Source organism: Eurypyga helias, unplaced genomic scaffold (genome assembly GCF_000690775.1).
Source record: "Eurypyga helias isolate BGI_N326 unplaced genomic scaffold, ASM69077v1 scaffold3113, whole genome shotgun sequence".
NCBI lineage: Eukaryota > Metazoa > Chordata > Aves > Eurypygiformes > Eurypygidae > Eurypyga > Eurypyga helias.
This window is the reverse complement of record NW_010243112.1, coordinates 241,349-257,901: the sequence shown is the minus strand read 5'-3', so window position 1 is coordinate 257,901 and position 16,553 is coordinate 241,349. Positions and strand designations below refer to the sequence as shown.

Below are 16,553 nucleotides of genomic sequence, written 5' to 3'. Positions count from 1 at the left end.
ATTGAATATCTGAAAATCAAATGGAATCTATATTATTTAAATTTATCTTCTAATCTCAGGTTTATGCAGATCTTTTGTTTTCTTAATGCTTATGTTCTCAATGTGGAATAATTCTTTTGGCCTTTAGCTCCCTATATGGATTATATTTATACAGCAAAGTGTAATTAATTTCACTTTCCCCTTGATAAATTTAAGTTTCTAATGTATATACACGGAAAAAGCTAAAAGTGCACTATCTACCATAAGAGTTCTCTTCAGGAAAGAGGAAATAGGGTTGCACAAGTCTAGGTAGTTACATGCATGATTTTTCCATATTCCTATTTATTAGATTTCTTCTAAGTTATGGTTTTTAAATCAATTCACATAATCTATATAAACAAATTGAATGACCAACCAAGTTCGCTAATGGTGAATACAAAGCTGAGATGCATATTGATTGATCTGTTTTTTCTCACTAAAAAATGCAAAGTGCTCGTTGTTGTTAATACAAAACCTGCCTTTAAGTTGTGGTTAGGAAATACTTCTAGTTTCTTGAGTAGTGTTTTCCTCTAAAGACACAAAACAGCAAATCCCTTTTAGTTTACAATTCATCCTTAAGGGATGTTTATTTTGAAATAGCCCTTTGTTTATAAGGAAATTGTAAAGCAAAAGTTTAACTAAGCTTTCCCTGCCTTTCTCAGCTCTGGCGGTTACCACTGATGTGAATGACTTTATATACTTCTTCTCAAGTACTATGACCGAAGTTAATGGCTGGCAATACTCATTGATCTGTTGAAGGGATGTGTCAGTTGCATTTTCCTTCAGAGTGCAGCTCCTGTAATTTATAGCTTGATGTATGTGTTAAGGCATCTAGAAAAATGTAGAAAGAACTCCCTTGTGGTAACAATGCTCATTTTTTTTAAACTGTTTATTTTTTTTCTCTTTTCTGATTTTTCTTTTAGAATCAACTTTCCTTTACGAATAAAGGCTCTTCCAAGGGAAACTATGCTGACAATAAAACTACTTGGAGTAAACAGTGCCTCTAAAAATACAGAAGTGCTTGCTTGGACATGCTCCCCATTGTATCCAAAAGAGTAAGTTCAATTTTGTATGGCAGCTTAAGAAAAGACCATTCTTGAATAGTATTGCACTCAGCTTGGGAGAAATATAAAAAGACAGAAATACTCATTTCAGGACCTTGATGTAATAAGATTGAGACAGTCACTTAGAGTAAACTGCTCATGAGGTGCCACTAAGAGCCCCATCCATAAGCTTTTTTTTCTTTCAAATACTTTGGTTTTGAACTTGGCTTGTGCAACTTATCACTTGCAGTGAAGTTCCCTAGGCCTGTTGAAAGGCCTTGCTGTGCTCCTTTACTGTAGCTTTAGAAATGCTTCTCAGCGTAGCCTCTTGTTTGCAATGCTTGATTTTTCAGTCCGCATTCTGTTCTTGCAGCAAATCATTCCGCTCAGAGCGGGGCAGTTAGTGATGATCTCATTGAGCGCCTTTCCCTCTCCACACCACTTCAGAAGGTTTCTCCTTCTTTAACCTCTTCTTACTACACAGTGTAACAGTGGTTTAAAGATGCTTGTAGCCTTGAATGTCTCTGCAGTGATGCATAAACATTGATCTAAGGTAAATTTTCTGTAGTGTCCTGAATATACTGTAGTAGCACTGAGATATATGAATTTAGATGGAGCCTTTACAATGATACTTGATTTTTATTTAGATTCCTTAGCCCTGCATGTCCTCAGAGCAATAGATGGGTCTGTTCAAGCCTCACAAGCTTCTACATTGCGTCCATCTCTAAGCTATAGCTCTTTGCTCATCCTGAGATATCATCATCTACTTCTGTGTATGGTCGCATTCACCATTTAAAACAAACCAACAGATCTGACTCCGTGTATGAATTTACTATGTTTGAAAAAGCTTGGGATCCATTGAACCTTTAGCTGAGATACTTAAAACACTAGAAAATAGGCTGGACTGGGCTAGAGGATTTTTCCATCTCTTCAAAAGAAAATTTGAGGTTACCCTATTCAGAAAAAGAGAGCTTTCTTCGGTCATTTAGTGATTAAAGCACTTAGCTTGAAGGAAGAAAAGTAACATGAATCAAATTTCTGCTCCAAGTATTCCTTGGGCATTTTATTCGATAACTTTCATTAATTTAGTCTGAAGAAAAGCACATCACTCACTCTTCCGTTGTGTGTATCTTTTTACCATCCTAGTTCTTAGGTGAAATAGAGGTAATATCTTGGCTGAGAATCTAAATTGAGATGAAGTGTTAAGGTGTCCTCATCCCCAGCAAGCTGGTATGTGCTGAGTGCATGCAGAAGCAGAGCTCAGGCATGATAACTTAATTGGGAAACAATTGGGGCCCTTTTGGAGGTAAATGGGATATGTGAGAATCCTGTTCTTGATGACATAGAATCATAGAATCTGTTAGGTTAGAAAAGACCTTTAAGTTCATCGAGTCCAACCTAGAACTGCCAAGTCCACCACTAAACCATGACCCTAAGTACCACATGCCTATGTCTTTTAAATACTTCCGGGGATGGTGACTCAACCACCTCCCTGGGCAGTCCTTTCTGATGCTTGACAGGCCTTTCAGTGAAGAAATTTTTCCTAATAACCAATCTAAACCTCCCCTGGTGCAACTTTCCTCTTGTCCTCCCAATTAACAAGTGATAGAAGACACTGACACCCACCTCCCTACAACCTCCTTTCAGGTAGTTGTAGAGAGCAATAAGGTCTCCCCTCAGCCTCCTCTTCTCCAGGCTGAACACCCCCAGCTCCCTCAGCCCCTCCTCACAGGACTTGTGCTCCAGACCCTTCCCCAGCTCCGTTGCCTTTCACTGGACACGCTCCAGCACCTCAGTGTCTGTCTTGTCGTGAGGGACCCAAAACCGAACACAGTACTCGAGCTGTGGCCTCACCGGTGCTGAGTACGGGGGGACAATCCTGCCCTAGTTCTGCTGGCCACAGTGTTCCCGATACACCACACTATTTCTGATGACCTGTGAGGCTTTTTTATTTTCCAATATCCAAGTCCCAAAGGACCAATTTTTGGAAGCTCTGAAAGCTCTCAGCTCCCTGTGATGTATAGCTTTCAGTGTATGCCATCAGAACTAGCATGTTGATTTTCATTAGGTAGATCTCCAAGTCATCCAGACAGTCTTGAAAATTTTACAGAAAAATGGCTCCATTCTGTGATGGTACACACAATCAGCACAGTGAAGGGGAGAGAGGGTTACTTGTCTTCCATACGCTGTATAATTGTATAGTTCATTGCTGTGATGACCCTTCAAAGCAGAAATACAAGTTGAATTGTTGGAGAGGAATGATTTAGGAATAGCATGTTCAACACCTCCTAAACTGTTAGCTGTGTCATTTATGATAATAGTAATTACTTACACAAAGAAGCCTAGATGCTTTTTCCTCTTTTAGCCAACCACAACTCCACAAATTATTATTCATAACTATAATTATTCATTCACCATGATTTCAATTGATAGACTGATTTAAAAGTATAGGTAGCCCTGAAATTCCTTCTGAAATGTGAAACTTGAAAATACCTGAACATTTGCCCAGCCTGCTTTTCCTTATCTTTGAAAGATCATGAGTATTTTTTGGTAAACTAGCCTGCAGGCTTACCTCTTTAGAATATAGCAGGATTAAAGCTGCCAGGTGTTTCTTAATAGGTAATGCTATCAGTTATTTGAAGTAATTGAGAAGCAAGAGTAGGACTTCCATTTCCTTCTCCACAAAATTTTAGAAGTTAAAATTGGCGAGTCAAATAAAAGCAATTATTATGGAAAACATTAATACACTGAGCAGTGAACCCAACTTTACTCCCCTGCTGGGGAGTTGCACTCCCACTGCTGAAATGCAACTAATCTTCAAGACTTACTTCAGCAGAGTACTTCTGAACTTGAAAGTGTGTTCCAAGGAAAAATCTGTACCTGTAGTGCCATGTTAATCTGTCACAAGTGCCTTGCATTATTGCAAAGATTATGGTATTAGGGTCTCTAAATAAACAGACTCTGTAAATGTATGTAAACAGATGACAGAAATATAACCAGGAAATCTTTGACAAAACATTTCTAACTTGGGAAATACCAGTTTGTCAAAAGAAAACTTTTCTCAGAGATTAATTTGAGTTCTAAAAATGTATTAATATTCTCATGTCTAGGATTTAATTTAGAGAGGAAAGGATGGAAATATGCTCTTTGAAGAAGCCTGTAGCCCTGAGGTATTTGCCTGGGTCATCAAACATCCTTGTTCAAATCCTTGTCCGAGTTGGTCACTGAGTCATTCTTCTCAAGGTCAGCAAAGATAAGGACAGTGTGTCATCTCTTTATCTCTGTTCAGACGATCATTACTTTTTTGTTGTTGTTTTTGCTAAACACTAGAAAAAGAAAATATCAAACATTTTAAAAATACAGTTCTTGATTTCAGTCCCATTATATCTTTCTCTGATTAAAAACACAAGAATTCTGTTCAAGCTATTTGTAGCTTATGGCAACAGAAGAGGAACAAGAATTACCAGTTTTGAGTCATTCCCTGATATTACTTAGGAATCTTGATCTCTGAGTGACCTAGGGCAAAGGAACACTTTCTTTTAAAAGACACTGAATTTACTTCTCTCTGTAAATTTGATAGCCATTTTGAAGAGAAAGTAGCTATTGTAATTGTATGGTCACTTCTCTCCTTCTTATTTTAATTCTTTGTTTAGTTTTAACTGAAAATTAAGAACAGAACTTATTTTAACATATAAAGTATACAGTTTCCTTTCAACTGTTTCAAAAAGTATGAAGAGCTGCTCGTGCTTTTGGGCAAGACCATGGCAAAGTCCCTTGCCAGATCAAAGGGCTGTAGCTATTTCATAAGACATTAACACTCTGGTTCTTCTCTAAAAGAATACTGACTAAGCAGAGTGAGAAATATATTAAAAAGTAGAAGCAAAACCCAACTGTTTAAATAAAGCATATTACTTGTTGTTAATGCTTGTTGAAATGCTAATTTCTCATTACAATCTCTTCTCCATAACTTGCCGATGTTGAAACCACACAATGCCTAAAAATGTTCTCAAGAATTTGGCCTGTTGAATGTTCCTTTCTTTGGTGGTAGTGTTGTTAAAGACTTGTCAGTGAACAGGTGTTTAGTAAACGTCATATTTGCTTAATTTGCATTATTTTCTGAAATCCAGTAATATCTCTCACTGTCTTGACAGTTGTCTGGCAACATGCTGATTTAGAACAGGAGTAGCTGATGGATATCCAGGGCAGCCACTATACTCTATCAAATGTGTGTTGGGATTACTGCTTATCAGCTTTGCATGTTTCTGTACAAATAGTCTCACTCTTTACAAAATTGACTTCCTCCAAATTTTCTCCAAACTTTTCCTAAATGTTGTTTGCTTTAAAAATATTGCTTGTGTACTTATTTTTTAGCTATGTTTTGGGGAAAAAGTTAGGAAAGAATTGGGAACATAACTGTAAAATTGTTTTACAAGTCTAAATAATATGCTAATTTTGTATTTGCTGTATTCAGCACATTTCCAATTTCTGAAATTTATTTAAACTATAAACTGTGAGGATGGAAGATGTTTCTGTAGGACATTTGGCATTACTTTGCAGGTGAAAATCATATCTCTAATTTGAATCTTCTAGAATGCTGTAGCATTTGTAATTATAATGAAGTACTTATTTCACAGTATCATTCCAGTGCAAAATTAGGAGGGCTTGGGCCGTAAGATATGGGGGTTTTCTAGTTCAGCAGCTTTGGTTTCCCTTTACATTTAAACTCAACTCTGAATTTCTAAGGCTTAATGTCAGGTTTGGGGATAATTAAATTATTTTTTACACTGTATTTTGTCCTCTTTTTCATGGTATATGCAATCTAAACAGTAACTCTAGTACGTTTGGGAATGAATGCGGTAATAATGATTGCTGCTGCCAACTTGTCCAGTAGGTGAGCCTCCACATCCACATTTCTCATCCTTATCAGGTAGTTGACTTTAGATAGTGGCCCTAAATCAATACCAATAAAGCCCTGATGGTGCATCTGTATCAAGAAGTCTTATTAGACACAAGAGGCAGTTTGAAAAGTGTTTGCAAGCCGTGTGCCAACTTTCCATTCCTTCACATCAGAAAAATGTGTATGTCTCTTGGGCTGAATAGTTTAGTGATCCGGAGCTAATTAACAATTCAGAAATCCATCCTCTGGGGCAAGCTGGGAGTTGTAATGGCCCCCACAGTGTCCTTTGCTCTGACTTCACTGATTCTAACAACACAATTTATTTTAAACTGGTATTTCCAAATCAGACAGAGCAAGCAAGAAAATTTTCCTCTTCCTGGGTTTGGTGAGGGAAGACTCCCGTGTGACTTAAGGACACAAGGTTGATTTTGTTGAGATAGGGTAACTCGAGCTGTCCTTAAGTAGCAGTGTTGTCTTCTGCTGTAGTAAGACTTACTGATGGAAGAACGTAAGTTGCTCACCTATTCGTAAACATATAAATTAGGCTACTCTATATACAAGGCATAAACATGTGTCTAGTTTTTACAACTAATTCATTTTTTCTTAGGACATGTCATGATACCGTGGCACTGGTTTAATGTCTTTGGTTTTGCTCAGTCCTGTCATCTGCTTTAACTTGTGAACTCTTCTCAGTCCAGCAAAGATACATGGCTTTCCTTGCTGTTTCTCTGGTTGAGGACACTGCCCATTCTTCCTTATCTTCCTGGACAGTCTGTAGCTACGTCTGCACTGGGTGCAAATAAGTTGAAATAATGAACTCAGGAAATGTCTCAAACACACCTACAATGCCTCTGAGGTCTGTGCTGCTTCTTGTGTTTGCCTAGACAGATTTCCAGGTTTCCCAGGAAAAAAGCATCCACTGCATGGATTATTTTTTAAAGCCCTCTATAGCTTTAGAGCACAATATGAAAGTGATTAGCAGTAATGAGAGCTTAAAAGGATAATTTATTCTTTGCATTCATTCAGTTCTCGGCTACTTCTCTCCCTCCTAACAAAAGTGCCAATTAGTCCAAATTATGATGTAAACCACTGTCCACAAACAAGGAGTTGAAGAGATGCATCAGAAGGTCATCTGAGTACACATCACAGAAAAATGACTTTGAATCACTTCCACATTCGCATCAGTGACCTAAATGTGAAAGACTGCATATCACACAACTGCTTTCTCATGAAGGCTATCTTTGCATCCCGACTCCTTTTTCTGCCTCCGTTGCCCTGAAAATACACCTACAGCTGCAAAAGAAACTTCAGAAAATGGTTTTGTCTTTAATCCTCCCGGGTTGTGTTCTCACAATAAAGTATTTGCACTAACATGAATAGCTTGAGAAGGGAAAAAGAAAAATTAGCCCTGAATTAGGTTTACACTGAGTGTTGACTATAAAAATTGCTTTGTGTGGGTTTCTTATTTCTTCTTCAGATGACTTGGCAATAATTTATTTCAGTTTGCAATTCAGAAGGTGCTTTTTTACAGCAGTGTTGCAGATTCATGCTGGGATCAAAAAGCCTGTCTAGGTTCTCTTGGACCTCTAACATCCTCATCTGAGGTAAAAGCTGTGTACTCAAAACTCAGCTGCCTGGCTGGCAGCTTCTGTTGCAATGAGCAGAAGAGAATCTAGCTTATTCTCTCAGTAGTAATGACTGAGCAGAGCTCTCAACCATCATAATAAAAATTACTTGTCAGTAAGAGATGTTGAACATAATCAAATATCTGACCTCACTAACTACTGAGAAGTGGACAGATTAAAGGGTAAATCCAGATATCTTCCTTTATTCAAGTACTGTATTCTTAATTCAAGTGGATTGAGTATGATTAGAATTTACACCTGAACTTTCTGATTTCATTCAAGTTCTCTAGATTAAATTGTGTTAACCTGCCAGATCATGCTGGTTTTCTTATCTGCAGACCATGTGCCTGCCTGTTTCTGAAAAGGCTTTCTTGTACACGTGTCCTCAGGCTGGTACTCCAGACCATAGCCTTCTATCTGTCCAAAAAACCCTATGCAGCACATGCGGTACATACTATCCCACTCAAACTCGTTTCAGCTCTGTGGAGACTCGGATGTCATACTCAGGCCTCTCTGCCATCTACACACAAAATCAGCAAGGATCCCTCATGGCTGCAGGAGGTTGCCTTGAGTTTCTTCTTTTTGTGGAATAAATGTATACTGCCCCTCACCTGATAGAGTGTGTTGATACTTCACAAGCTCTAACGTGTGTGTCCTCAAAATTAAATCCCAAGATAGAAATGTGTTATCCTTGTACACCTAGCTTTAAATGGCAACCCCTGTCACAAAAGAAATAAGTGGTAAAGCGCAGAGCTGACCTGGAATGTCTTTGGCAGCTTGATTTGTGTCATGATCCCTGCAACTGCACAGACACCACTACAGCAGTGAGGCCATCAGTGTACAACCCCTACTCATCTAGGCCAGATTTGTAGGAGCCATATGGAGATAAAAGGTTTGTTCTCCCTTTGCTTAACTTTTAAGCTATCCAGTTGCATGTTCTTTGATATAATTTCAGTAAGCCCTGTTCACTTGATGCAGTATTTCTGTCTACCTGTATTGCAGGCAGCTCGTACGTGGAAGCGTGCTGCTTAGCATGACGTTGGACAGCACGCTTACGACAACGATGATCACCCCGGGCATCTGCAATGCTGATACACCGTCCTCGGTAATGCTGCAGGTAAGAAAGGGAGAAAGCAAAGGAAAGGGTTCTTTTCTAACAAAGTGCAAAAAAAAAAGGGTTGTTCCCACAGCTCATCAAGACCACGCAAATTAAAAATCCTATTTCCATTAACATGCTTGGAGACAGCATGTTAATCTTAATGGATGGAAGTCATTTTGTACGGTGGCAAATATGTATGATACTTTCCTTATCAAATGCCACCTCTGAAGGCCGGAGAAGCTTTTTCTAAGGTAATTTTTATTGTTATGATTCTGGCTCCAAAAATACTTTTTTTACACAGATTAATGACTTGGTATGTGACTTACAGCTGTCTTTTCAAATCTGAGCTTTGGTTCTGAGTACTATTGAATTGCATGCTGCTATGAACGTAACATACAGCTTGCAATGAGACTAAGTAGCATAAAGGATTTGTAAAAGAAGGGGCCGCAAGCAAATTGTCAATAGGCATCAGTACAGCTCTCCCTCGATGGCTGCATGCTGAGCACCCACTCATTCTGGGCAGAATGGTGCTCCCGGTATTGAAAAAGCATTAGGTCTGCACAGTAGTTTTGTCACCTTTCCAGGTTAAATTAACAACTGGATACTTTAAGGGCAAAGCCAATTGTTTTCTCTATTATCTGAATGACTATTTGCAAAGGATGTAAAAGCAGATAATACAGATAAATGGGGCTGGCTTAAAAATGCCTTATTTTTTTAATAGACAAGCAAACGGGGATTTTCTAGTCTGAGGAGTTCAGTCAAAGACGATGCCTTAAAATAGCTTCCCCTATTAATAATAAAGGGACATTGAGATGGCAAATGGCTATTAATTTATAAACTGTCTCTGCTGAAAGCAGTAGAACTCTCCTCATATTCAGTTATTCCCATGCATGTGACAGTATCACGATTTGTGAACATGCTGGAAATGTCATCAAGATAGCTTTTCTGATGTGACGGATAAGATGCATGTTGGAGAGAATAACTTTGTTCACCTTTAGGAGAGTGATGCATATCAAATACATTTATTTTAAAAAATAGGTATAGATAAAAAAATAGATACAGATATAGCTGTCTTCAAGGCCAGACTGGATGAGGCTTTGAGCAACCTGGTCTAGTGGAAGGTGTCCCTGCCCATGGCAGGGGGTTGGGACTGGATGGTCTTTAAGGTCCCTTCCAACCCAAACCGTTCTGTGATTCTATAAGAGATTATGGCGTCCATCCCCCTAAAACAGGATGTGCAAATTGTGCTGAATTTTGAAGAACAGCCTGAATGTTCATCTAAGTCTGTCCTCAGATTATTTAGGACCTCAAGCTTTGTAGTTTTGGTTGATTTTTTTCTTTCTCTGTGTCTTAAAAACATTATCCTAAACTTCTGACACCAATACATATGTGAAAAAAAGAAAAAAAAAAAAGGTGGGACTGTGCATGAAATTGAACAACCTGAATGGAAATCAGGAATCTGATTTCCACCTCTTACACTGTACCTCAGAAATATATACAAACAATAAATGCAAACTATACCTCAGAATTATCCCTACTTTTTAGAAACAAACAAACAAAAACCCAAAAACCAACTAGCCAAAAAAATCTATATTAATGGAAGTTTTCCCTTTAAGTACAGTCTTATAAAAATCAGGAAAGGAGCAAAAAAGGAAAAAAAATTACTTCAGCTTTGGGTTCATGCAATTCTAATGAAATTTAAATACAGCAGATGTAATTCTCCCAGGAAAGTCAGTGACAAAGCTTCTGCTGATATTCATGAACTGAGTTTATCACCAACGTATTTAAGTAATATAATACATACTGTGAACATCCTCAGAGTTAACACCTCTTCTCTCATATTTCCTATGCTGCTTGTACAAATTCAAGATAACATTTATTGACAGTTGTATCTGAGAATCCGTATTGCTAAAAGGACTTCTTTCTCCTCTTTTTTTTTACTTTTAAATAAAGATTGACTTTCCAGAAACTAATTTAGAGTTCATTAAACCTGAACCTGAAGAAAGAAGAGGGGATCTTGACGAGCCAACCAAAGACTGCCTGAAGCATCTCACAAGACTCTCACGGACACCTTCTCTCTTGCTGTAAGTTGGAGCCGGCTAGCCCTGCTGATTCCTGCCTTGCTGTACTTATCCTGTCGATCACAATTAAATGTATCCAATTCTTTAAAACAAATTTTTCCTCTGAAGAAGCCTAGCTTGATTGATTTGAGAAGTAACAACTCTAAATGAGGAAATGGATCACAGCAAAGCCTCAATAAGCACCTGGAGATGGCAGTGTATTTTACCAGTTTGGAAAAGGAGTGGGTTTTTCCTTTCTATTGCTATATCTTTTTGTGACTTTGAAGCAAGAAACTGATTTGTGATTGAAAACGTAAGATTTTTCAGGTGGTGCAATAAGTCTACATCAGTATTAGCAAGAAAACTTTTGCATTCCATGAAAAATGGCATATAACCATTAAAACAATCTGTCAAATTATAAGCAATGAAGGAAGTATGGAAAGTTCATCTTTCACAGAAGGTGAATAAAGATCAAGTGAAACGAAACACACTGTCTATACTGGGGCAGGCTAATATGCCCAGCTATATGTATGTTACACACTCCATTACAGTCGTGTACTTTATAAAGTAATTTCAGATATAATCAGAGTGTAACTGGGAACACAGGTGCTTGCAGAGAGCCATTATACCAATCACTGTTAATTGTGTCAATTAATCCTCCAGCAAAGGCCAAAAGGTACATCAGCTGTACCATAACTTAAAGCTACTGCAGCCCTCCCAGTGTGATGACAGACCTGTTCAGAAGACTTTTCTGTGCTGATATCTGTGTTGGTTGTTCAAATTTTTTTAAATTTTTTTAAAAATAATATTATTTTTAAAAAGACAGACAAACTTGCTAGTGTATTTGAAGTTTAATTCAACTTTTAAAAAGACAAGATGAAATGTAAGTTTGTTTTTATTAACCCTGGAATCTGTGGCTTTGTTCTTTTTTTATTTTATTTTTAAGTATGAATGCAAGGTCACAATTTTATTGTGAATAGCCACTGGGCCAGGGCACTGGCAAGTTGTCATAAAAATTTCTACCTGCAGAAGGTGCTCCAGAATTGATTTGGGGAATTTTAAGCCAATGCATCTGACCTCTGATCATGGTAAAATGGTGGGTTCTGCAAGAAGGAATAAGATCCTTAAGCATTTAGCTAAGTGCAGAATAATGTGTCAGGAAAGAGCCAGTGTGGCTTCTGTGAATAGAAATCTTGCCTGACCAACCTGTGGCTGTCCTAGAAGGTTGCCAGTGGGTGCATGGATGTTGGGGCTTTGGTGGATGTCAAAAAAACTTTGCTGAAGTTCCGCATCAGATTGTTAAAGAAATGAAGTTGCTACAGGTATGGAAGAAAACTGGTTAAAGGTAAAGAATTGGTGTTTCAAAATCAATTGGTATTTCAGCATCAAACAGCACCTTACCAGCACACACAAATGTGTAGCACTACTGAAAAATGGACAGCTCAGACCGATTCTGTTCTTCCTTTCTGTCTCATCAGGATCAGTCTGCTGCTGAAATACATAGACATCCATTCATAGATTTAGATATATAGTATCAAAATATTAATTGCTGCAGTAGTTGGGTTCAGTCAATCCTGTAGCTGGCCCCAGATCTGCATGCTCTCCCCAGCTGTTGACAGCCAGACATTTGAGCCCTCAAGGTTCACGACCACACTCCTGTTGCTGGTGCTTGGATGCCTTCCTGTTACGCAGACATGGGTTTTCCTGATAGCTTATCCAGACATATGGTCTTCCTAGTAGAGAATCATAGAATCACTAGGTTGGAAAAGACCTTAGAGATCATCCAGTCCAACCGTATCTGTCCACCACTAAACCATATCTCTCAGCACCTCATCTACCCGTCTCTTAAACACATCCAGGGATGGTGACTCCACCACCTCCCTGGGCAGCCTGACTCTTGGACCCCTTGTCTTTCTGGTAGCTGGCTCAGATCACTGGTGCCCATGGCCAGCATCTCTTGGATGCTGATCAGTGGGACTGAAGGAAATGATGTTCACCATATGGCTGTTGTGCTCCTTGCAGCCCTACACCGTGTGCTGCTCTGTGATCTTTGGCGTCATCACCAAACCAGGCAAGCGAGGGGTGACCAAGAGATTTCATTAGGTACTGCCAGCAGCTTTGGCTGGCTTCTGAAAACAGTTCAGATGTGGGTCTTTGATTCCTTTTAGGATTACTGTGTTGGAAATACAAACCTGAGAAAAGTAGTTATCTGAGATAAGAGCTGCTCCTCGAACGTGTTACAGCCTGCTTGTGCACAGTGGCTCCCACTGTAAGGATCAGAGACTGATTTGAAGCCTGGAAGATGACAGTCTTGTTTCTGCTGTCTTTTGTTCCTTCATCCATTGTTTTCTTTCTACCTTAGCTTTTCCTCCCTTTCAGCTTCCCTTTTTCTTTTCTTTTTTTGCCACTTACCTGGTAAGAATCTAGTTTGTCTATGAGTCATCTCGAGAGCGCCATTGCTGTGAATTGTGGTTAGAAAAGCTACTTGCAGTTGGGTGAATAGTGGGACAGGTCTAGAAGACTGCAGTGATGCTGCACACTTTGCTAGTCTGTCCACAGGAGAGAAACTTGCAAGTGGGAATCCGTGCCGGGGGACAGAAATTTGCATCTGCTAGATTTGCTGCTCTTTCCTCTTTTTGCCTTTTGTCTTGTTCAGCTTTAGTACTGAACATGAAGAACAAACACACCTCAGAAGCATTTCAACTCATTTTTGCCATTTCCCTCACAAAAGAAATAATAATTAAGACCAGCTAACAAAGCTCTTGCAGAAGCTGTTTCCTTTTTTTAGCTAGAGGCATTAATGAAAACTTTCAAACTGAAAACTAGTGAATTAGTTAGGTTTTAAGATATTTTTATTTGTTTGGTAGAAGGCTATATATTTTAATGTAACTGTTTAGATACAACTCTACCAAAAAAGCCAGACCCTGCATTTTTATCAACAAAGAAGGTTTCATAGTATATGATCCCTATTGAGTCTTATCAGCTAACAATCTCCAGATGCTGTATGTATGCAAAGTGCTTTTACAGTCCATCTTAAATGTACTATTACATGCATATGTAAATCTTGTTACAACTAAAAAAATTAAAATGAAAACCTAAAATACCCCACCCCACTCAACCTTTAATTTCAACTCCGATCTTTAAAGCACAGGGAGAGAAAATGGCATTGCCTCTGGAGTGAAGTCAGAGGGAGAAATCTGTTATTTAAAAAACTTGATACAAGGATTGATTTCTTATCTCCCTTTGTAAGCTCAGTAGAGGCTTTAGCTGCTTTAATCTGAACAACAGATTGTAGAGTTTGGAGGATGCTGTCTGAAAGCTTAAATCCCTGTTTAAAGCTAACATATAAACGGCGTCATTTAGCTGAACTGTCCTGCAGAATACCATCTGAATGCACAAGAAAACCAGAAAAGCAATAAATCTTAGGCCTACTTTTCTCTCTTTTTCTGTGTGTGACTTCTTCACACAAGCAGAGACAGCTCTCTATTAACACAATAGACATGCTGTGAATGCTGAAGCTGTTTCTTGAAACGGTTACCAAAATGATGCTGTGCTTGAAATGATTACTAAAAGTCATGACAGAATTTGTGTCCTAGTTAGGTTCATCTTCTACATACATTTATAAGCTTCCTTTCCTGAAGGAAAGAAATAAAGATACACTCTTGTGACAGTAGGGAACATGGCCATCTTTCTACCACCACGCCCTGTTCCTAAATACTTGGCAATCCAAAACTACAAAGAAAAGAAGTCCTCCAGAGCTTACAGAGCCAAAGGAACTCATTGCTATGAGTTGTGAAAGCCACAATCTTCACAGTTAGAGCAGGGCTAAGATAGTTTTTTGGCCAAGAATGTACCAAAACATTGCTAATAGAAGAAAGAAGGCCTTGGAAGGAATGTAAACACTTGGATTTTGAACCCTGCTTACACATATGGATAACAAAATACTTTGTTGGAGCTTTTTACTTACAGCCTTCTACAAAGTTTTTCACACCTGAAATACCTAGATCCATTTAAAGTCAGAGTTACATTATGTTAGTAAGTGGATGGATCGCCAATCTGGTCAAGTATGACCCGGAAAACAAATGTTCCTCTTGGTTTCAGTAATGATTTCTGTGAACTGGAGGTCAGTTTGCACTCTCAGAGCTTGCTTTTGAAGTCTCTGATATCAAATTAAGGAGATAGTCTGAGCTTGTCAGTCATGGGGAATTTCTTTTTCTGTTTTCTGATGGTATCAATACCTAGAACTTAATATGCATGAGGCAGAGATATCTTAATTCTTGACAAATCAGAGGATATATAGCAAAAATTATTCTGGGGCATTTCTCAGTGTGGTAAAATGCGGTGTGATGACTCACCGTCTTATCAATGTGTCAGATACCTAATATCTCTATGATGAATATGGTACTGCATCCCTTTTTGCAAGTGAGTACAGTGAAGCACTGCATGTTAGGCCTTTTGAACAGACAGAATCTTCTGGGATCTTTTCTTCCCTCTTCCAATCTCATGCCATTCTAGGGATAATCGCACTGTGCGTGTGCGCACATGTGCTCATGTTCTTGTGTATGTGCATGAGTGTGCCTAAACCCTATTTTAAATGCTAGTACACTAAAGATAGACATACCTGCATTGAACAGCCAAAGCAAGGGCAGGAATGAAAGCAATGGTTAGTAGTGTTGCCTGTCTAGTTGTTACAGTAGTAGTTGGAGACGATGTGTAGCAGATGGGTGTAACAATAATTTATCTGGTGATAACTGCACCTTCTTTGTCTCAGTCAGAAAAGAGGAGAAAAATGAGAGTGCTTGGGAAGGGAAATAACCATATATGTGTGTCTTTTGACACTTCATTTTTTTTATGACCCAAGGCTGACAGACCCAGTGTATAAGTATCACTTTTCTTATGAAAGCTGGTCTGCAGAAAATGATACCTTACCCCAACGAAAACACGTACATAGCCGAAAAGCAGCGTACTGTGTGACTTGGCCCCTCTGTACAATAAAGTTTGTTGCTACACAAAGCTCCAGGTGGTTTTAATTTCAACCTGAATTTCTAATCTTCTCTTCCAGACTCTCAGAGCAACAGAGAAGAATCTTATGGTTTTATCGTTACTACTGCAATAATCAAAATTGCTCCCTTCCTCTGGTACTGGGCAGTGCACCCAGTTGGGATCGAATGACTGTATCAGAAATGTATGCTTTGTTGAGGAGATGGAGATTTTCTAATCCTCTGGAGGCACTTGGGCTTCTGACTTTCAGGTAAGCGAAAATTAACTAAGTAAGAAAACAACAATAAACAGAATGGTCACATGCTGATTCATTCAGCACTTCAGTTGGCTCAGCACAGTGTCGTGCTTCAGTTCACTGACCGTGCTGTCAGTTCAGTCCCTGTGTCAAAGTGAAGATACAGTTGCAACTCAGGTGATAACCTTTAGCTGAACGTGCCAGCCCTGCCTCCATGGCTGAGAAGGTTTCTCAGGATAGAGTATTTCATTCTCTATAGCAGATCCAGTCAGTTTCTGGTAGCAGGTGATCAGTCAAATACTTAGTACTTCCATTGTGCTCTGCATCTTCAAGCTACTGTACAGACACAAAGTGACTAATGGGAGATAAGGAGGCCTGAAATACGCTTCCAGGTTATGATGCCATGTAAATATGTACAGTCCCACCTGTAGCCCATCTCTCTGAAGCAGATAGAATGAAACTTTGAAGTCAGTTCCCCATGCTTTGAATAAATTCTGTTGTGATGCCTTATGTTCCACCCCCACTTCTTACAGTGGGAGCTGGTTGGTTATTGGAAGGCTTTCTTGATTTTGGAG

The 16,553-nt window shown here is 38.9% G+C and overlaps 1 protein-coding gene across 1 annotated transcript in view; it reads left to right on the top strand.

The window, feature by feature from the left end:
• Positions 1-933: 933 nt before the first annotated feature.
• Positions 934-16,553, top strand: part of PIK3C2G (phosphatidylinositol-4-phosphate 3-kinase, catalytic subunit type 2 gamma) — a gene marked incomplete at its 5' end in the record, with an annotated part of 138,662 nt that continues 123,042 nt past the window's right edge. Inside the window, 4 exons of the mRNA XM_010149293.1 lie at positions 934-1,073; positions 8,586-8,700; positions 10,636-10,766; positions 15,805-15,993. Coding sequence (XP_010147595.1) covers positions 934-1,073; positions 8,586-8,700; positions 10,636-10,766; positions 15,805-15,993 — 575 coding nt within the window. The remainder of the gene's footprint in view (positions 1,074-8,585; positions 8,701-10,635; positions 10,767-15,804; positions 15,994-16,553) is intronic.